This window comes from Galeopterus variegatus, unplaced genomic scaffold (genome assembly GCF_000696425.1).
Source record: "Galeopterus variegatus unplaced genomic scaffold, G_variegatus-3.0.2 Scaffold54, whole genome shotgun sequence".
Taxonomy (NCBI): Eukaryota; Metazoa; Chordata; class Mammalia; order Dermoptera; family Cynocephalidae; genus Galeopterus; species Galeopterus variegatus.
In genome coordinates, this window is record NW_007726165.1 from 459,735 (window position 1) to 482,061 (window position 22,327).

At 39.6% G+C, this 22,327-nt stretch overlaps 2 protein-coding genes across 5 annotated transcripts in view; one reads left to right on the plus strand and one right to left on the minus strand.

Annotated features, from left to right (window-relative positions):
- PPP2R3C (protein phosphatase 2, regulatory subunit B'', gamma) overlaps positions 1-5,819 on the minus strand; it is a 25,632-nt gene extending 19,813 nt beyond the window's left edge. For 2 of the 3 annotated variants that reach the window (XM_008573865.1, XM_008573848.1), the window contains exons 1-2: positions 5,547-5,675; positions 2,856-2,983 (exon numbers count right to left, since the gene is read on the minus strand). In XM_008573865.1, the coding sequence (XP_008572087.1) occupies positions 2,856-2,983; positions 5,547-5,595 (177 nt within the window). In that variant the 5' untranslated portion in view covers positions 5,596-5,675. Of the gene's footprint in view, positions 1-2,855; positions 2,984-5,546; positions 5,676-5,761 lie in introns of those variants that run through there. The other variant, XM_008573856.1, reaches the window with a different exon arrangement.
- Positions 5,820-6,221: 402 nt separating this feature from the next.
- The window catches only part of KIAA0391 (KIAA0391 ortholog), a 126,234-nt gene continuing 110,128 nt past the window's right edge, over positions 6,222-22,327 (plus strand). For both annotated transcript variants that reach the window (XM_008573832.1, XM_008573837.1), the window contains exons 1-4: positions 6,222-6,228; positions 6,601-7,888; positions 9,896-9,943; positions 10,412-10,544. In XM_008573832.1, the coding sequence (XP_008572054.1) occupies positions 6,906-7,888; positions 9,896-9,943; positions 10,412-10,544 (1,164 nt within the window). In that variant the 5' untranslated portion in view covers positions 6,222-6,228; positions 6,601-6,905. The remainder of the gene's footprint in view (positions 6,229-6,600; positions 7,889-9,895; positions 9,944-10,411; positions 10,545-22,327) is intronic.

Genomic DNA, 22,327 nt, shown 5'->3' on the forward strand with positions numbered 1-22,327 from the left:
CCCGTGGCTCACTCGGTAGAGTGCGGTGCTGATAACACCAAGGCCATGGGTTCAGATCCCATATAGGGATGGCCGGTTCGCTCACTGGCTGAGCGTGGTGCTGACAACACCAAGTCCAGGGTTAAGATCCCCTTACCGGTCATCTTTTAAAAAAAAAAAAAAAAAAAAAAAAGAATTAAATTACTCGATGAAGATCTACCATCTTAGAGGCACCCCTTTTGAGACTGGATCACCTTCCTTCTTAGAGATGGTCAAGCCAGTGTCTATTATGTCGGCGTCTAAGGAAGAGGGTTTGCCATGAGTCACTGGAGTGAGTCATTTTAAAGCTCTGATTATGAAATAACCATAAGCAAGGCTTTAAAATGACTCATTGCATCTTGACTTAGAACAATCTGCTTTAAGGATTTCTCCTTACTTTTTTCTATCTTGGCCCCATTAAATGTACCTCAATAGCTCTTAGTCCAAATTGGGGGTTATGGTTTTAACCTTTCATTTCCAATAACTAAGACACCATCCCTCCCATCAAAAGAAATGGAGAAAGCAGAAACATTAGGAGGTGGAGGTGGGACTGAAGTTGGGGCTAAGACTGAGACTGTGCTAGTTAATCAGCTAATCAGCCAAGGAGAGAAATGGCTATTGAAGATGACAGGTAGTTTCTCTGAAGCATGGGACCATGGAGAGAAAGAAGAAAGAAGGGAAAAAACTTTTCCCAAGTCCACAGCTGCAGACAGGAAACCATCAGCAATCTGGATGTGGTCAGAGAGAGAAGAGAAAGGAAAAACAGGATTCCCTCAGGAATCAGAAGGGAAAGGCAAAGGTTTGGTCCTGGGAGTACAAGAAAGTCTAGTCCTGGGCTCAGGAATGGGATCACATCATTCCTACCGAAGGGCTTTTCCTGCATTAGCAAAATACTATGATAATCCAGGTTATATAAGATAATGTGTATAAGGTGCTACACAGTACTCAGGCACTCAAAAAAATCTAAATTCCCTTTCCTCTCCCCTAGGACATCAAAAATACTCAGTTGTCCAGTTGCCTCTGTTTAAAAATGTGAACTGCAAAAAGCAGGAAAAGTATGATGGATCTCATTTTTGTTAAAAACACACACACATGCCCACAGAAATATTTAGAAGGATTCATGTAAAATTTTTTATTTATGTCTCTGTTTTATATTATTATAGGAAAATATCAGCTTGTTTAGCTGTATTTTCTCTCTTTTCTACAACAAATATAAATTAGTCATATAATTCTTAAAAGGCTGGGAAGCATATAGAATTACAGGAAAGTTTCCGATAAAAATGTTCACATGAAAAAAATTTGTACTTGGAGAAATATTTCAATATCTGGCTTACGTATTAATATCTCAATCCCTAAGCATGCTAGCTAAATGTTTACTATTTGCAAAATAATGGTAGAATTAATTAAGTTTAGATGATAACAGGCTCAAGAGACATCCAGCTAAGATATCAAAGCTAACTTTTCTGTAGTGGGTTCATTTTGCAGAATACTAAATAGGTCTTATTCTTCTTACTAGAAGAATAAGACCTATTTACACCTTCAAATGTAAATAGCTTTGTTACAGTCTTACTGTTTTGTCCATATTGCCCTTCAAAGACTTCTTTTGAGTTTTGGCAAAAGGAAACATATGTTCCTTGACTTATGATGGGATTATGTCCTGATAAACCTATCATTAGCTGTCAATATCATAAGTCGAAAATACATTTAATGTACCTAACTTACCAAATATCATCGCTTAGGCTAGCCAACGTTAAATGTGCTCAGAATACTTACATTAGCCTATGGTTGGGCAAAATCATCTAACACAAAGCCTGTTTAATAATAAAGTGTTAAATATCTCATGTAATTTATTGAACACTGTATTGAAAGTGAAACACGGGCCGGCCCGTGGCTCACTCGGGAGAGTGTGGTGCTGATAACACCAAGGCCACCGGTTCAGATCCCATATAGGGATGGCCGGTTAGCTCACTGGGTGAGTGTGGTGCTGACAACACCAAGTCAAGGGTTAAGATCCCCTTACCAGTCATCTTTAAAAAAAAAAAAAGAAAGTGAAACACAGAACGGTCTCATGGGTACTTGAGTACGGTTTCTACTGAATGTGCATTGCTTTAAGATCACCATAAAGTTGAAAAATCCTAAATTGAACCATCATAAGTTAGGGACGGTCTGTAATTAAGTGAAACTCCTTGGTTATCTATTCTCAATGTATTTTTCAGTTTAGCCTTGAGCAAAATTTTTAGACCTGATAACAAACTGTCATACACTTGACAGCATAACCCAATAGAATACTTACTATTGATATCTATAATAAAAATTAGGAAGAAAAAAAGCCCGTAGTTCAAAAAAAAAAAGGGTGCAAGTGACAACTTTGTGTTCTTATACCAATTTGTATCAAAACTAAAGATTTTACTGGGTGTAAAAAGTTTCATAACAGTGATAAGATCAACTAGAATGAAAGAATATACAAAATTTAAAATATAACCCTCTATTTTTAAAATATAAAATTCTGAGCGCATTTTAAAAATTATTTTTCACTTGGCAGGAGGGAAGGAGGGAAGAAAGAAGGAATGAAGGAAAGAAGGAAAAGACCACAACAATACGTTGAACTTTCAGAAGGAGAGAACAAACTTAAGGATACTAGAGATGGGGGGCAAGGAGGTTTGGGAAGTGATAGGTCGGGCAAAGGGCATAAAGAAATACCAGGATTTATAAAAATGAATATGCTAATAATAAATAAAAATTAAAATAAAAATATAAAAAATAAAATGGTTCCCAGTTTAAAAAAAAATTACTTTCACTTATAAATTGTGTGAGACATTTGCTTAGATACCACTTACCCTATAATAAAACCGTGGAATGGTCTTATAGAATTCATTTGAGTTTTTTCCACCTCCTTTCCATTCTGAGTAGTATTTGGTAAATAAATCCATTTCTTCATCTTTTAATTCTTGCTCATTTTTTTTTTCTGGTAACAAAACATATTAGGGGAGAAAAGCACACTTAAAATCAAGCAATGCTTTTACTCATGTCATCCTACATACCATATAGTCTAATTAAAATAGTTGCAGGGCCAAAAAGGCCTTCACAATCATGCTTGGACACTGAACATCATATTAACTTTCCTGAAATGCCAAGAATCATTACATTCCACTGAAACAGCTTCCCCTACATCTTCGACCACTTCTCAACATGCTCCCACTACTTCTGTTTAGCACTAAAGCTTGTCTATTCCTCAAGTCATTGTCTCTTCTTCAGACCTCTGGAGTGTTCCTAACATACACAAGAATTTTTACTGAACCATACTATGTACAGAGCATTGTACTCTGGGGCTGGAGGGATAAGCAAAACAGGGCCAGCCTCTGACATTATGAAGTTTCAGCCTCATAATCACTGTTCTACCTAATGTAAAAAAAAAAAAACACCGTCTGAAGGCTTTATTACCCTCCAACCTGCTTGCTATTGGTACGCAGCTGTCTTGTTTAGCTATTCCTCCTCACTTATTTGTGGAACATGGTGACTGGTACACAGAGTTCCTCATCACAGGGTCCTGCAATCATCCAGAATGAATAAACATTTATGTGGGTGTCCATGACCCATGCAACTCTAAAGTCTTCTATTTCACTTTGTCACTCAGTTCTATGGCAAGACCACAGATCTTATCTGCTCTCCTTCTGAAATCTTAAACTCTAATATACTCTCAGATTATCCTTTGCGGTCACTTAAAACCTCCTTGCCATAATACCTGCACTTCAGCCTGATTTTCAATTCTGTGACTTACTGTATTTGCTCAAAAGTTTATTTTCCTGTTTGTGGTCTCACCACCTTCCCAACAAACTTGTAGTTGTTCCCCAGAACTCCTTTTATGACTGCATTCCTGCTACATCTGCATGTTACCTTTTAGCCTTGGACCAAACCTATAATTTAATTTCTTTACGATGGCTCAGTGCTGTTGGAGAAAATTGCAAAAGTCTACAAGTAAAATGAGGACAACTGACCACTAGATTTAACAATATGGAGGTCATTGATGATTCTTGACAAGCAGGTATTAGAGACAAGTACTGATTTAACCGACAATTCTTTTAATATGTGCTGCTATAAGGGGAACAGAAAAATGAGGCGTAGATAGAGATGGACATTAAATCAAGAAAGTTTGAGAAATGCCAGCATGTTCATATGCTGATGGAATGATTAAGAAAGAAAAATTGATGATGCAGGAGAGTGGACATCCTCGAGTAGGCAAAAATTGGAACTAGCACAAAAGATGGGATCTAATACACTGAGGAAGGAAACAGACTTAAACAGGACCTGTATAACCTACATAATTTACTTATATACTTTTTTATCATCTCTCCCCACACTAAAGTGTAAGTTCCGAAGACAGGGATTTTTATCTTTTGTTCACTGTTATAGCCTACAACAGTACAGTACTTGGTCCATAACAGGTATGCAATCAATATCTGTGAAAGAGTGGAATGGGGTGGGTTCCAGAGTTAAAGGGAGAGGAAAGCAGAGAAAGCACAAGTACAGGGAACGTTGATAGTTTTCCTATAAAAGGTGCAGAGAAATGTAGCAGAAGCTGGAGGGGGAAGTGGGATCAAAAGACTTTTTTTTTTTTAAGATGGGGGTTATTACAGCATGTTTGTCTGTGCTGATGGAAATGATACAGTAGAAAAGGAAAATTTGATGATGTATGAGAGAGGGGATAAGGCTGGAGTGAAGTCAATGAATATGACAAAGGGAATGCTACCTAGTGCTGGAGAAGAGGGACTCTCAAGAGCACGGGCAGTTGTTCGGAAAACTATGGAGGGGGCCGATAGGGAACACGTGAGGTTCTCCTTTGCTGCTGCTTTCTCAATGAGATTATACATTAAAAAACAAGTTCATCAGCTGAACGTGAGGAATGGGTAAGCCAGATTGAAGGTTTGGGAGATGAGAAGAATTGAACGTAGCAGGGTGAATGTCACGGTAGACGTGACTAAAACACCTACTTTAGGTTAGTGGACATACATTAAAAGTGAGACAACTCACCATGGTTGTTTTTCTCCAACCGCTTTCGGCTGACCTGAGTGCGGGTGTGGAATAGAAAAGGCAGATTTAACCAGGCTGGTTAACAAGCGTGAAAGAGGGGGAAAGAGACAAGGAAATATGGATTATGAAATCTAAAATGGATGAGAGAAGTGACAAGTGAGACAATAAAAAGGCGGTAGGATCAATGAGGTCGAAAAATTATTGGAGCCAGGGTTCTCCGTTATTTCCCGCAAATCTAGATCCAAAGCATGGAAGTTAGTAGCTGAGGCAAAGCTTTTCGTGCCCGCAGATCCTTTCCTAGGGAAGCTCGAGGTCAAACCTCTCTCGGGCCCTAAAACACATTCCACTTCAGGGAATGTGTCATTCCTTGTCAGGGAAGGTTTTATAGAAATGCAAAGTGCGGCTCCAACTAGCTCCTCCTCCGCATTCTTCCCCCACCTCTAGGAGTTTAGGGCTGGGCTATCCCAGCAGGCGGCCCCTCCCAGACTCACTGTTCGCACCGGTGTTGGGGGACGCTAACCGCCGACGAAGTACTCCTTTCCAGTCCATGGCTGATTCCGACGCAGCGGCTCCCGCATTTGCGTTTACTAACCGCTCCACCCCCTATCAGTCCCGACGTCAGAAGCCGCCAAGCCCCGTAAAGGTTAGGAAGACCGTCCAACCGCCATCTTGGACATGGGCGGAAGTCTTGGCTAAAGGCAAAAATGGATTTTACCGTGGCTGTCGTGGAGGATACGGCGATCACCGGGCAGAACAGACGTGAAAGAGATGGAAAATGATCTTCCTTAAGGAAACGTTCCTACCTCACTAATAACGATTGTAAAGGTCAAGATAAGGAAGCCCGCGCTTTTACTTCTTCAGCGCGTGTGCACCACGTGACTCGAGTCCATTGGCGTTTCCGGTTTGAGGAACGCGCTTTCTTCCTTCACAAAGTCTTTCCATTGTTCATTGCGGATACCCAGAAGCCCTACAGGTCCCCTGAATGTAGCAGACGATTCAGCAGCCGTCTCTTCCTTCTTGTGCTACTAAAACCTTCAAAATTGCCTTTTTATTTCTTTGCCGGGCCCATCCAAACTCCTGCGCCCTGTTCACTCACGTCCCCGAGGGCCGGGGCCTGCGCGGTGCATTGTGGACACTGTAGTTTCCGCTGCGTTCATCGTTGCGTTAAGCGTAAGGTCTGTGGTAAGTTGTTGAATGAAGTGAACTTCGTTTGTGGGTGATGAGTGCACCGTGCCCTTCCTGGACCTCTCTTCTTTGAGTTGTCGGCTGGGCTGACCCCCACCTCCCCTTTTTCCATCCCTCCATCTGAGAAATTTTGCGGCCTGGGAGAAGAGCTGTTAAGCAGGCCTCTAGACTTCGGCTTTCGCCGCTGCGTTGCTGCTGGCGGGGGCGGCGGGTGTGGAGGGGAGGGAGACTGAGGTTGGGGCTCCCGGTCGCAGTTTTGCCTTTACGCTCCTTTTAAAGCAAAGCTCCCATGGGATCCTGCGCCTTTTCAGGACAGTTGTGATCCACGTGAGTCCAACTGGGCGTTCCTCTTTGTGCTTTTTCCCTCAGGTTCGCAGACTGGAATATAACAGGCACTGGAGGATTCCTGCTCCGTCCCCTGGTTTGGGCCTTGCGACCGATGTTGATTATCCCTGGATGGTTGTTTAGTAGAGAGAATTTACCTACTTTCGTTGCTATTAAGTAGCCCCCAAAGCGGAACCTTGATTTGTCTGTAAGGGGGAAACGGAAAATCTCCTTTTAAAAAGTTGCGCTACGACCCTTTTCCCCTGACTCCCAATCCCTTAGTTTTGCTGTAGAAGTAGAGGTTTTTTTGGAACATTGGTCTCACTGTCTGGTGCTGATCTCCCTGCAAAATGAGTTTATGTTTATCTGGTATTCGAAGCCTTCCTAAGTTTTGGAAGAGCAACCCATGCCTTGGGCTAAGCCCAGGGCACTCTTCTTATCTCTCTCTCAGAGTCTACTGTGGCATCAGGAACCAACAGAGGTGGTTTTCTCTTAAAACAATGTGTCCACAAGATACCAAATCAAGGAATCTGCTGATTACCAAGGCCAGATATCTCAGGAAAGATGAGGGCAGTAATAAGCAAGTTTCTTCTGATTTTCCTCACCTTTTTGCAGCGGGAGCAGCTAAGAAGAGATCTCAGATGAATCCTCAGAGTAAAGATCATGCCCTGCCACCTGTGAGGAACGCTATTCAAGTCCCAACAAAACCTTTGAATTCAGAGGAGTGGGATAAACTTAAAGAAGAGTTCAAAGGAAAGACCAGTTTTGAAAATTGGATCAGTTCACAGATGGCTCGCTGCCATAGCTCTGTAGATGTGGCTAAATCTCTGCTGGCATGGGTAGCAGCAAAAAACAATGGTATTGTAGGCTATGATTTACTGGTCAGGTATTTATATCTCTGTGTCTTCCATAAGCAAACATCAGAAGTTATTGACGTCTATGAAATTATGAAAGCCAGATATAAGAGTTTGGAATCTGGAGGTTACAGTCTTCTCATCCGAGGATTAAGTCATTCAGACAGATGGAGAGAGTCCTTGTTGCTGTTGGAGGACATCAAAAAAGTCATAACCCCTTCGAAAAAGAACTATAATGACTGTATCCAGGGAGCCCTCCTTCATCAAGATGTAAACACAGCGTGGCATTTGTATCAGGAATTGCTAGGTCATGATCTTATTCCACTGCTGGAAACTTTAAAAGCCTTCTTTGATTTTGGAAAAGACATAAAGGATGATCACTATTCAAACAAACTGCTAGACATTCTTTTGTATCTAAGAAATAATCAACTATATCCTGGAGAGTCATTTGCTCATAGTATAAAAACATGGTTTGAAAGGTAATTTTATATATATGTTTCTAGTTTTATAACTGTACCTAAAAGTAGCTCCTCTTTTTTTGATAGTTGGTTGCTGAGAATCATTTCATTCAGATTATACTTTTTTTCCATCTCTTAGTAAGATTTGTTTCCCCTTCAAGACAAAATTTTCTCTCTTTAAGAAAAATAGTAGCAAAAACAGTCTGTGCTAATATCCATCCATCACATAAAAAGAAAATTATAGAGCACTTGCAGTTTTTATGCATTTTTTCTTTTTAGAAGGATCATTTATTTTGGTTTTTGAGGAATCAGATATGATGTGTATACTTATGAACAGTACTGGTGGCAAGAGTTTATAGTAGAGAAGGGATATAGTATTTGACTGAAGTTGTTCTTGGGCCATATTAGTATTTTCAGAAGTTCCTCTGAGGGCCGGCCCGTGGCTCACTCGGGAGAGTGTGGTGCTGATAACACCAAGGCCACGGGTTCGGATCCCATGTAGGGATGGCCGGTTAGCTCACTGGCTGAGCCTGGTGCTGACAACACCAAGCCAAGGGTTGAGATCCCCTTACCGGTCATCCTTTAAAAAAAAAAAAAAAAAAAAAGTTCCTCTGAAATCTAGTAATTGGGATAATGTGTTTATATTTATTGTCTAATCTCTACATTTCGTCAACTTGAGTAGTTAGAGCAGACAGGAGGATCCTGATTAAACCTGATATGCAAACGCTAAAATACAAAATCTTCATCCTTCCAGTTTGTTTTAGATCTTTCCATCATTTGGCTGTTCTCTCCCCAAAGCTCTCTTCTTTGCTTTCCCTTTGCTTTTATTCATGTTACTGGCTACATACCTGTTTATTGCTGCAGTCTTTTACTCTCTTATTTCTTCACCATTAATTTGCTTCAGGCTCTTTCCTAAAAATTCATTCCTTCCCTCTGTTTTTCTCTTGCTTTTTAAATTTTATATCGTGTTTACAAAGTTTTGAAGTAGCAATTACGCTTAATGATCTTTAACTTATTGAGTATCAATGGAGGAGGAGCCAGGTTGTGAAAATCTTTGAATGCTTAGGAGTTTGGATTTTATTTTGTTGTCAAGAATGCTGGTTTTGGAGTGGAGTTTTAGAAAGATAATTGCTAAAACAATGAGAAGGGTAGATTGGAAAGGGATTAACAGAGAGATTTGTTTGGATGCAACTTTAGGTTTGGGTGCGAGATGATGAGGTCCTGAATTAAGAACTGGGTAAAGAGAGAAAGCAATATGATCACTAGGAACTGATGTTAATACATGTGTATGTAAGAAGAGGAAAGGATAAGTTGATTGAACAAATAAATCAATAAATAGTTTTTTAATGCCTTCAGTTAGGCTAGGCACTGTTTTGTGATGTAAGATCTGTTGTGATGACATTCTCCACCTAATTGGGAATATGATACCTGTTGATACAGTTGAATACAGTGGTATATAAAATGATAGTATTAAAGAAGAGAGAAACTACTATGAGCAGGAGCAATCTCTGGCAGCTTTATGGACAAGATTAGAGTTGAGTTTGGTTTAGAGCTTAGACTACTAATGTCAGCTGCTTTCTGTACAGCTGCAGTGAAGGTAGATTTAGACTTGAAGATGAGGATCAGACTGCAGGAGGAGATCCGAAGGGAAGAAGGGGATCCAGAGTTGGCATCTGTTCCCTATCCCCATCACAGTGTAGCTACTACTATTTTTTTTTTTTTTTTTAAAGATGACCGGTAAGGGGATCTTAACCCTTGACTTGGTGTTGTCAGCACTATGCGCAACCCAGTGAGCTAACTGGCCATCCCTATATGGGATCCGAACCCGTGGCCTTGATCTTATCAGCACCACACTCTCCCAAGTGAGCCATGGGTCCGCCCGCTACTACTCTTTTAATTAAACCATTCTAGAGAAGTATCCTGAACTTTTCAGAGCTCTTGCTTACAGAGTTTCTAAATACAGTAAATATCTTTTGGCTCAGTAGGAATCTACCCTTTGATGATTTTGTTTTGCAATCTTTTTTGTAGTGTTCCTGGAAAACAATGGAAGGGACAATTTACCACAATTCAAAAAAGGTAAAGGCCGATATTTATTTCTAACTTATCTGATGCAGGTTTGTTGCTGTTGATTAAAAAAATATTTAAGAACACCTTAGGGATAGGATAATTAAGAGTTTGTATTTAGAGTACCTGAGAAAAAAAGCCATATTTTGCATATGAAACTTCACAGTGCTCAAAATGTTTTTCCCATAGGTGCTGTAAGCCTGTGTGAAGCCTTAGAAATGTTTTGCCTTAGAGATTCAGGACCCAGTTGAAATTACTTTAAAAATTTCATGTGGGTGCCCAGCAGTCTACTCTTTTGGCTTTTCTGGCATACTAATGTGTGATATTTTCAGATTTATAAAAAATCAGATGTATGTGATAGTCACAAAGGTTTTAATGTTCTTTTTTATTACCTTTCAATTTTCCCCTGTCCTGGGATTGTTCATTTTAGAGAAAGTTCTTTTCTAGGACATTATTTAACATAAACAATCATAATTACAGTGGTCAGTGTTTGGGCTGTGGAAGAACCATAGAGCCTATTCACCTCAGCCCAGAAGAGTATGAATTTCTCAAGGGAAAAATCATGAAGGATGTGATAGATGGAGGTGACCAATACAAAAAGACTACACCTCAGGTGAGTCTAACAGGTTTTATTGCCTTCTTGGATCGCTTGTCTAGAACAGGGATCAGCATTCTTTCTGCAAAAGGCTAGATAGTAAATAATTTAGGCTTGGTGGGCCATACTCTGTTGCAACTTTTCACTTCTGCTGTTGTAGTTAAAACAGCACTAGACAATATAAATGAATGGGTGTGGCTGTGTTTCAGTAAAACTTTATTCATGAGAACAAACAGTAGGCTAGGTTTGGCCTGTCAGCCAGGGTTGCCAGCCTTTCAGAGAGATTGTTTTAGAATTTCATAGAATAATTGGGTTAGACTATCATCTGTTAGAGTCAGTCCTATTACATCTGGGCATAATAAGTGCACTTAAACTAAAAAGAAGATGCTTATTCTTTCTCTGAGTGCTTCCAGGAAACTGTGTTCAGTAAGCTGCCGTGAAAACATCATAGTTTCTCACCACTTTTCTGGTCAAGAGAGTTTAGGGTAACTTGACAAAATTATTTACACATTTCCTTAGTATCAAATTTAATTCTCTAAGTCATTTATAATAGCTTTATTTTGCTAATCTTCAGTACTTCATGCTGGTTTACTAAGATTAAGTCGAAGAGGTAGTATGCTTTTCTGTTGGTCATCCTTGGGGAAAAGCTGCCCATTGTCTCACTGAATCCTGAATCCTTTTTCTTCAAGGTACCAAATAAAAATGAGAAGTGAAAATTGTTTTGCTATCTTACCTTCACTTATAATTTTCAGAAAATGTCCCGTGATCATATAAAGACATTTAATCCTCAGAATAAGTCAAAATATGGTCCATAAAAACAGTATCTCCATTTTATAGAATACCTTTTAGCTAACTTTATTGATAAAGTGACAGTTAACATTTGTTAAGTAATGCTAAGTACTTTACATTCATTAGCTTATATCTCAATCCTTATAACAACCACCCTGTAAGGTACTATTTTATTTTTATTCTACAGGTAGAGTGATTGAGACTTTGGAAGATTAAATCTGCCCAGGGACACCATACCAACAAAATCTAGGTCTGACTGACCTCAGAACCTTTGCCATTACAGTCTACTTCCTCTCTTACAGTAGCATTCCGTATGTAGTTCCATGTATGCTTGACAGCTGACTGGTTATGGCAGCTCTTAATACCTTAGGAGTTTCTGCCACTTAAAGTATGAATTAAATAAATTCCCTTTCTCTCAACAAACATCTATTGAACACTTATGTGTATCTTATTAACTAAGTGTTAAGAGAAACACATGGTTGTGTAAATCATGCTGTTTGCTACCAAAGACTTATCATTTTTGTTGTGGGCTAATTGAAAATTCTTCCCGAATAAGATCTAGTATTCTATAACAATATAGGGAGACTGCAGTCAACAACAAATTACTGTATAACTTGCTAATTGAGAGAATTTTGAATGTTCCTAACACAAAGAAGTGACAAATGTTTGAGGTGATGGATATGCTAAATACCCTGATATCACTGCACACTGTGTAAATGTACCCAAATATCACATTGTACTCCATAAATATATATAATTATCATGGATCAATTAAGAAAAAATAAATTACAAAGAAAGAAATTTTAGAAACAGAAGTAGATAACAGGTTACCAGAAACTGGGGAGAAGGAATAATGAGAAGTAATTGCTGAATGGGTGCAGAGTTTATGTTTAAGATGACAAAAAAGCTTTAGAAGTAGATAGAGGTGGTGGTCACACACACAGCATTGTGAATGTAATTAGTTCCGTGCAATTATATTTTTAAAAATGCTTAAAATGTCATTCTTTATATTAAATATATTTTACCACAATAAAAAATTAAATCTAAAATTTTTTTTTTTTTTTGTCTTTTTTTTTGTCTTTTTTTCCGTGTCCGGCAACGGATCGCAACCCTCAGTGTTGCCCCCGTACCGGACCAGGGACCGGCAACGGGATTGCAAACCTTGGTGTTGCTCCCGCGCCTCGCTCAGCCAGTGAGCGGGAGCCGGTCTGCATGTGGGATCCGAACCCTCGGGCGGGAGCGCCGCCGCGCTTCCCAAGCGGCGCACTATCCAGTGCGCCACCGGGCCGGCCCTAAATCTAAAAAATTTTTAAAAATTCTTTACACCTTCCCATTTTTTTCTGTGGCTGGCCAACAGGGCCATCATTTTATTTGACAAAATTTTGACCTACAGAAAAAATAGGAGAATGAACACTTACATACTCTTCATCTAGAGTAACTGTTAATGTTGTGATACATCTGCTTTCTATATATATGTGTGTGTTTTATGAACAATTAAAAATAAGTTGTAGACATGATGACACATTACCTTAAAAATTTTGTTATGCATCTTACAAGAAGATTCTATGTAACTATATACCATTCTCACATTTTAAGAAAACTAACATTAATTCAGTGTTACCTAAAATATTAGATATTCAGATTTTCCCACTTGTCTCTCCAAAATGTATTTTATAACCCCAACCCCTACCCCACACCTCCCAACCCAGGATTCAGTCAGGTTCAGTTATTGCTTTTTTTTTTTTTTCCTTTTTGTCTTTTTTCGTGTCCGGCAACGGATCGCAACCCTCAGTGTCGCGCCCGCACCGGACCGGCAGCTGTTTGTACTTACCCAGCACTTGGATTGGATGTTTAACCCAAGGCTTTGGAAACAGCAATCACTGTGGCTAACATTTACTGAGTGCTTACTAGGTACCAGGCACTGTGCTCTACATATAATATTGTAATTAATCCTGCAATAACCACATGAAGTAGGTACTGGAACCAGCTACATAACTTGTGGGCCCCAGTACAAAACGATAATGCAGTCCCTTGTTGAAAAATGATTAAGAACATCAAAATGGCAACAGCGGAGCATGAAACTAAGCATGGGGCCCTTCTTCGTGTCGTATAACTTCGTATAATGTATGCTATACGAAGTTATTACGCCAAGCGGCGCACTGTAGCAGTGCGCCACCGGGCCGGCCCATGTTCAGTTATTGCTTTTGATTGTTATGTCCCACTACGTCCAAAACAGTCTCCCTTGCCCTTTGTTTTGTTTTGTTTTTATAACATTTGCTATTTTGAAATGTCTGGGTGGTTAGTCTTGTACAAGGCTTCTCAAATTTTGTACCTATGAATCACATACTGTCTTGTTAAAATGCAAATTCTGATTTAGTTGTCTGGAGTGTGGCCTGAGATTCTGTATTTTCAAACAAGCTCCCAGGTGATGTGATTCTGGTCTTTGGATCACATTTTGGGTAGCAAAACTTTGGACTGTCTAATTGTTTTCTCTTAATTAATTTGGTTTAAATGCTTTGGGGTATCGTGCATGGTTGATGACATGTGCTTCTTATTGCATTGCAGCAGGCACATGATAGCAGGTTGTTCTAACTATTGCTGATGCTAAGTTTGATCACTTGATTAAGAGGGTGACTGCCAGCTCTCTCCATGGTAAGGGTATGTTTTCCCCTTTGCAATTAATATGTAATCTGTGGAGTAATACCTCAAGACCATGCCGATATCCTGTTACCCATTAACTTTTTACCCGGAGGTTTTAGCATCACAGAGATAATCTTTACCTTCAGAGGTTGCAAAGTGGTGACTTTCTAATTATTTCATTCCTTCTACATTTAAAAGCTAGCATAATATTCCATAAAAGTTTTCACTTTTTTCCTCTTTTTCCCTCCTGCTTTTTTTTTTTTAATTACCAATATGGACACAATTTTTTTGTTTGTTTTTGTTTTGTTTGTGACCAGTAAGGGGATCGCAACCCTTGGCTCAGTGTTGTCTGCACCACTCTCAGCCAGTGAGCACACTGGCCATCCCTATATAGGATCCAAACCAGCGGCTTCGGCGCCATCAGCACTGCACTCACCCGAGTGAGCCACAGGGCTGGCCCATGGACACAATTTTTTATGGACTTTTTTATTCACTCTGCTAGAATTCATTATCATCGTTATTCTTTTTTATGCTCAAATTGTCCCAAATTTGGCCATTGGGAGCCCCTTTAAGCCAGCTCTTGTCTCTTTTTGACATTTCCCCGTCAGTTTTCCACCCCATCAGTTTCTGAGCTCTTCTGTGCTTTTTTGGCACAACAGGATGTCCCAGGCCCTCATCTTGAAGTGCTCCTGCCCCAGTCATGGAGTTCCTAATTGAATACTTTTGTTTAATACTCTCAATGGCTAAACATTGCTATAATTCCCTTTAATGAATATTACTTTAATTCTAGATTAATAGAAAGAAATTCACTATTTTTTCTCTGCTGATAGAGACTTAGACCCCAGAGCGAATCTTCCTCTTGGGTCATGTTAATTCCAGGCTCCAGACAGTGGTGAGAATAGCAGACAGTAGTCATATTTAATTACCACAATTCACAAAGCAACTGAATATAGTAACAGAGTATTGGGACATTTATGGCAAGGGAAATTATATTCTCATTTTCTCTTTCCTGGTATCCTTCCCCTTTCCCCCTGCAGCTCCCCAGTCCTGTGTCCCAATTCCTATCATCTTCCTTTCACCTTTATGCTATTAACATAATACTTATAATCGCTACCATTTACTTAATGATTACCATAGGTCAAGTGCCTCTAGGCCTGTTAAACTTACACAAAAATCTTGCAAGGATATCATCATTTTGAAGATGGGAAAGCTCAGGATAAGAAATGTATCCATGGTTAGAGTGCAGTGAGGGCATATGGCTGGATTGATTCTGAGTTTAGTTTTGCAAGAGTGGTGAGGCAAAAGGGGCAGGTATGGATTCAGAGCACTTCTGGTGATAGCAGTAGAACTAAGTCTTTTCCTGAGTCTGGAGGGAAGGAATTAAGTATAGTGGATAAGTTAAGTGTATACGTTGGGCACATAATTTAGAGCAGTTGTTCAGACTTCGAATTTCTCTGGAGATCAGGAGACAAATTAGTCAGTTAAAGGTAAAAAAAGGTATGGTAGCCTAAGGGAGCCTGAAGACAGTTTTGAAATCTTGGAAGATTGGCTTATTTGTGAGATGATTGGGGAAAGTATTGGTGGGTGGTGCTAAAGCCCCAAATGGGGCTGGAGAGCATAAGTTTCTAATGGCTGGTGGGCCATTTTCAGCAGTCCCAGGCCGTCTAGGTGAAGAAACAGAAAAGGCAGATGTATGAGATGGTACAGGATTTTACAAGTCTGGTATAGTTGAGGAAAAAAGGAAGAATAGGAGTTGAGGGTGTAGGTGACAGGGTGGCTCAAGTAATGGACGATGAGATCAAGGTTGATAACAAGGAAATAAAGATGGGTGGGAGCTCACGGATTAGGAGACAGTAGTGATAAAAGTGGACTGGAAGCTCACTGAAGTTGAAGAGCAATCACAGAGAGAAAGAGAGTGGCAGTCAGGAGATTTCAGTCAGTATTGTGTTAAGAGTTAGATTTCAGAGACAGAGTGCTCTAGAATGAAGACAAAGTCCAGGATATGAGAGTTGAACACATGAAGAAACTGAGAGCCTAGAGTGCTCTTTGGTCATATAGAGAGATATTGAGATTGTTCATATGGCACTTTTTAAAAATAATAATTACAGCCACATTTATGGAATACTTACCACGTGCTAGGCACTGTGCTCTGCCACTTAGGCTGGTGATGAAGACTGTGAGTGCCAAGTTCTTGATAAATGTGGAGGTACCTGGCACAACACAAGGTAATAACGAAGAAGAGAGATATAGAATGATATAGATCAGAGGTCAGTAAACTATGGCTCACAGACCAAATCCAGCCCACCACTTGTTTTCATATGTAAAGTTTTATAAAAACATAGCTACACTCATTCATTTATGTATTGTCTATGGCTGCTTTTGTCATGCAGAGTTGAGTAGGTACAAAAGAGACCATATGGCCCACAAAGCCTAAAATATTTACCATTTGGCCCTTTACAGAAAAAATTTGTTGACCCCTGGTATATATAAATATCATAAGCCTCAGCTGAGAGTGGGAGCTAGGAGAGGGCCTCTTCCTTCTCCTGTTGCATGCTGTGGGATAATGAGCAGCTACTATTAAGAATCATTGTCAGGGCCCGCCTGTGGCTCACTTGGGAGAGTGTGGTACTGATAACACCAAGGCCACAGGTTCGGATCCCATATAGGAATGGCCAGTTAGCTCACTTGGGAGAGCATGGTGCTGACAACACCAAGTTAAAGGTTAAGGTCCCGTTACCGATCATCTTTTTTTTTTTTTAAAAAAAAAAGAAGCATCGTCATAGGTGCTGGGGAGCCATTAAAGTGTTTTAAGCAAGAATGTGATATGTATATTTTTGAGATCCCTCTCTAGTAGCTGGGTGGAAGAAGGAGTAGAGAGGGATAAGACTTAGTCACTAGAGTCATGTCAGGAGTCTGCTGGGTGGCCCACGTGTGGAATGATGAGGGAAATTAAGTCCTGAATAAGGGTAGAGAAGGAACAGCTGAGCTTTGAGAACATTTTATGAGATAAAAATACCAGCGTTTGATTTGACTGCAGTGATGGGGGAGAAGGACAGGATGATGTTCAGGTTTTTGGCTTGGGTGACGGGATGCACAAACTCTCACTCCCTTATTTCTTTTATTACATCCCCCTGGAATAATGCTATCTACTAGGAACCAGTATGAGGAGAAGATAATACTTTAATTTCTGATATATTGGTTTTAATGCCAGCAGAAGATCCAAGAGTTGGGGTTCTGCTTAGAGGAGAGAGCTAATGCTGAGGTTTGGGAGACCATCAACATAATAGTAGTAGATTAAACCCTAAGAGTGCATTTGCTCACCTAGGAAAAGATTAAGAGTACTAGTGGACTGAGATTAGCATCCTCATAGGAAGGAAGGCGAGAGAAATCCATATCATAGACAGAGCAGTCAGAGCAAGACAAAGAGAGAATGTGCAGTGCAGCATCACAGGCACCAAAAGAGAAGTCAAATATACTAGGGATTTGGTAAGATGAAGACTGAAAAGGGTCTGTTGGGTTTGGCGACTAAGAAGTCACTGATGACCTTAGGACGAGCAGTTTTAGTAGTATATTAGGGGCCAAATTCCGCCAGGTTATAGCAACTGAGTGAACACACATTAAGTGTAAGCTCTACTTTTGAGAAGTTGATATGTCAGTAAGAAAGAGATGGGTTGATGGTGGCTAAAGGATGGTAAGAGTCAAGGGAGGCTTTGGGGAGATGGAGAGACTTGTGCCTGCTCATAGGATGAAGGAAAGGTGTCAGTAGCGATGAAAATATTGAGTAAGCAGGGTATGTAGGAGAGAAAGGATTACAGATGAGCAAGTTTCCCAAGTAGGAAGGGTTGCCAAAAGAGCACAAATGGGAAGTTAAAAATGAGGGAAATCTCATTTAAGACTGTAGAATAGGAAGTGAGGATGGGTGTAGATTTGAGATTGTAGAAAAGAAAGTGAGGATGGATGTGGATGATGTATAGGTAGAAGCTGAGAAGGGTGAGGAAAATAACACCTGCTATGCTAAATGGGATGCAAGGCAAGAAAGGTGTAAATATGTATTAAAACTATTATGAACATCTACTTGACAGATAGCTGGAACTGCCTTCAATTTTATTTTCTAAAGCTTGCTTACAGTTTGGGTGTATGAGGTATAAATCCATATTGAATTTCTTTTTCTTGGAAAAAATTATTAGCTAGGGCTGACCCATGGCTCACTTGGGAGAGTGTGGTGCTGATAACACCAAGGCCACTGGTTCGGATCCCTGTATAGGGATGGCCAGTTGGCTCACTTGGGAGAGTGTGGTGCTGATAACACCAAGGCCACTGGTTCGGATCCCTGTATAGGGATGGCCAGTTGGCTCACTTGGGAGAGTGTGGTGCTGATAACACCAAGGCCACTGGTTCGGATCCCTGTATAGGGATGGCCAGTTGGCTCACTTGGGAGAGTGTGGTGCTGATAACACCAAGGCCACTGGTTCGGATCCCTGTATAGGGATGGCCAGTTGGCTCACTTGGGAGAGCATGGTGCTGACAACACCAAGTCAAGGGTTAAGATACCCTTACAGGCCATCTTTAAAAAAAAAAATGAAAAAAATTATTAGCTGACCTCTATATGCACCTAAAATGAGCATTATCAAGGTTATTTTAGGCTTATATGTTCTCCCCAAGTAGTACTATGTTGTTCAAAACAAAGTAAATGGGATGGTATCCTTTAATGAAGTGTGATTCATAACCCTGGCTGCTGGTTAGAATAGCTTGGGAAGTATTTAAAGATCACTGATACCTGGATCCCACCCCTTAGAGGTTTTGATTTTTTAAATACAGCTTTATTGAGATGTATTTGGCATACAATAAACTGCACATACGAGGGGTCATCAAAAAGTTCATGGAAGGATCCATATTATCTCTTAGTCTCATTTTTCCACAAATTTCTTGACATATGTATACACCTGTGGAACTGTCACTACAGTTGAGATAATATATCTATCACCCCAAAAGTTTCCTTATGCCACTTTGTGATGACTCCTCCTAACTCCCTGCCATCCTTAAGCAATCACTATGGAATCATACAGTATATGCTCTTTTTTTTTTTTGGTCTGGCTTCTTTTATTCAGCATAATTATTTTGAGATTTCATTCATTATTTGTGTCTCAATTGTTCTTTCATTTTTATTGCTGGGTATCCATCTGAATATGGATATACCACAGTTTGTAAATTTATTCATTTGCTGATAGACATTTGGGTTATTTCCAGTTCTGAGCTACTACAAATAAAGCTGATAAGAACATTCTTGTACAAATCTTTGTACTTTTGTGTTAGTTTGCTAGGGATACCTTAATGAATTACCACAAACTGGGTGGCTTAAAACAACAGACATTTATTCTCTCACATACTAGAGGCTAGGAGTCCAAAATCAAGGTGTTGGCAGGGCCATGCTCCTTCTGAAAACTCTAGGGAAGAATCCTTCTGCCATGGGTTAAATATGTCCCCAAAAGTTCATTATTGGAAACTTAATCTCCATTGTAACAGTGTTAAGAGGGTGTGAAATCCTATTATGGTAATTGAAAAGTGGGGTCTTTCAGAGCTGATTAGATTGTGAGAACTGTACCCTTGTGAATTGATCAATCCACTGATGTTTTAATAGGTGGCCATGGGCCTGGTAATGGTGGCTTTATACAGAGAGTGAGTGAGAAGTTAGCTCTCTTGCTCAGCCCATTCTTGCCACGGTGATAACCGTGGTCTCTACAGGACCCTGTAGAGTTCCCACTCAGAAGAATGCCCACACCAGGTGAGTTCCCTGGACCTTGGACCTCCCAGCCTCCAAACTGTAAGAAGTAAATTTTATTTCTTTGTAAATTACCCAGTTTCAGGTATTCTATCATAAGCAACAGGACTAATACACCTTCCTTCCCTTTTGCTAGCTTCAGAAGCTCCCAGCTCCTGGTAATTGTTGGTGTTCCTTGGCTTTTAGTTGTATCACTCCATTCTCTGCCTGGTTGCACATGGCCTTCTTTGTGTATGTATCTCTACGTGGCATCTCTTCTTGTTATAAGGACAACAGTCCTTGGATTTAGGGCCCACTGTAACCCTGTATGATTTCATCTTAACTAATTACATCTGCAAAGACCTTCTTACTAAATAAGTCACATTCTGAGGTTTGTAGTGGACGTGAATTTTGAGGGGACACTATTCAACTTACTACAGCTTTTTTTCTCTTGGGTAAATAGGACTGGAATGGTTGGGTCCTATGTGTGTAGTTTTTTAAGAAACTGCCGAATTATTTTTAGAGTGGTTTGTACCGTTACATTCCCACCAGCAGTGTATGAAGGTTATAGTAGCTCTACATCCTGGCCAACACTTAATATAGTTAGTCTCTTTACCTTTAGACACTTAGTCTTCTTCTAATAGGTGAAAAGTGGTTTCTTGTTGTGATTTTAATCTACATTTTCCTAATGACTAAGGATCTTGGGCATCTTTTTATGTGCTTAATTGCTATCCATATATCTTCTTTGATGAAGTGTTTATTCAGATCTTTTGCCCACCTTAAAAATTGGGTGGTTTTCTAATTGAGATGTACGAGTTGTTTATATATTCTAGATACAAGACCAAGTAAGATATATGATTTTTAGGGGGTAGAGTGGGGTGGCTGGCTGGTACAGGGATTGAACCTTGGACCTTGGTGTTATCAGCAACATGCTCTAACCAATTGAGCTGACTGGCCAGCTATGTAAGATATATGTTTTGCAAATATTTATCTGTCTGTGGTTGCCTTTCATTTTTATAACATAGAGATTCTGATTTAATTGCTCTGGCTTGGTAGGGTCCAGGCATTAGGATTTTCAAAAGCTATTAAAGTGCAGTCAGGGTCAAGAACAACTGCTTTTAATGTGAGATTCTGAAGAACCTTGATGTACGGCAGCTTCTTTGTGGGATAATTTTGGGAGAAGACCTCAGTTATACAAGGTAAATCTTTTAAACATCTGTTTACTGTACTTCGACACCTCAGCCAGCAGATGGCAATGGTGTAACATAAAAATTATTCTAGGCATGACAAGGTCAATCAGGTTAAAGGATTTGGTGAGCTTCTTTTAATATTAAACTGAAAGATATAAGTGATAGGCAAGGACAAAAGATATATGTATGTGAATTTTAAGTGAACAAAGGAGAACAAATAATATGTATTCACTGATTTAACTACATGAAACTAATTGAGTAGGCATCAATGAAGATCAAAAGTGAATTTGTAGCTATATTGGTAGTGTTAGTTTAATATTAATTAGGTTCATTTTCCTCTTATTTTCCTTCATTCTTAATAGTAACATTAAATTACAGTCTTTTTTTTCATATTCAAATGCTCAGATAAAAATTCAATTCTTTAATCTTTTTATTACGGAAATTTCAAACATATGCAAAAGCAGAGAGATTTGTATAATGGACCCCCATCTTCAATAATTAACTCATGGCCACTCTTATTTATCCTTGCACCAATTCCTCCTTTGCCCTTCAGATTATTTTGAAGTAAATGCTAAATATTAATCATTTGTCCTGTAAATTATAAATGCACTTTTAAGTAGCTTTCTTTGTTTCTCTTATCTTAAAAAAATACTCCTTTGTAGATTTATATTATTTCTTATACCATAAGAAATACTTTAGAACATTTTTTTTTACATTCTTAAAAATTATTGAGGACTCCAGAGAGCTTTACTTTTATGTGGGGTTATCGATAATTTCTCGATTAAAAATTTGAACTGAGAACCTTTGCAAATATGTATTAATTTACTTAAAATAATATAAACTACTGCATGTTAACATAAATAGCATATTTTTTTTGGAAAATAATTCTATTGTCCAAAACAAAAACCAATATTAGTGAGAAGAGTGGCATCGTCTTACATTTTTGCAAGTCTCTTTATATAGCTTACTAGGAGACAGATGGATTATTTTTATGATGAAAAAAATTACATTTAGGGCCGACCCTGTGGCTCACTCGGGAGAGTGCGGCGCTGGGTGCGCAGCAGCGCTCCCGCCGCCGTTTCAGATCCTTTATAGGGATGGCCAGTGCGCGGTGGGTGTGGACGACACCACACCACAGGTTATGATCCCCTTCCCGGTCACAAAAAAAAAAAAATAGATTTAGAATTAGCCATCTGGACTCAGTTTTGGTGATCTCAGTTTTGTTAGCAACATCTGAGTATGGTAGTCAGGAGCCAGTTGAACATAGGCCTTCTTTTCTCCATCAGTCCTGATCTGGGTGTTGATCAGCGTCATAGGGCTTCTCCACAACCTATTTGAAATGGTGCTTGTTGACCTTGACGTTCACAATGATCACAAATGTGCTGTTGCCTACTGTCTTCTTCAAGGCCGACTCAGTTGGAAGG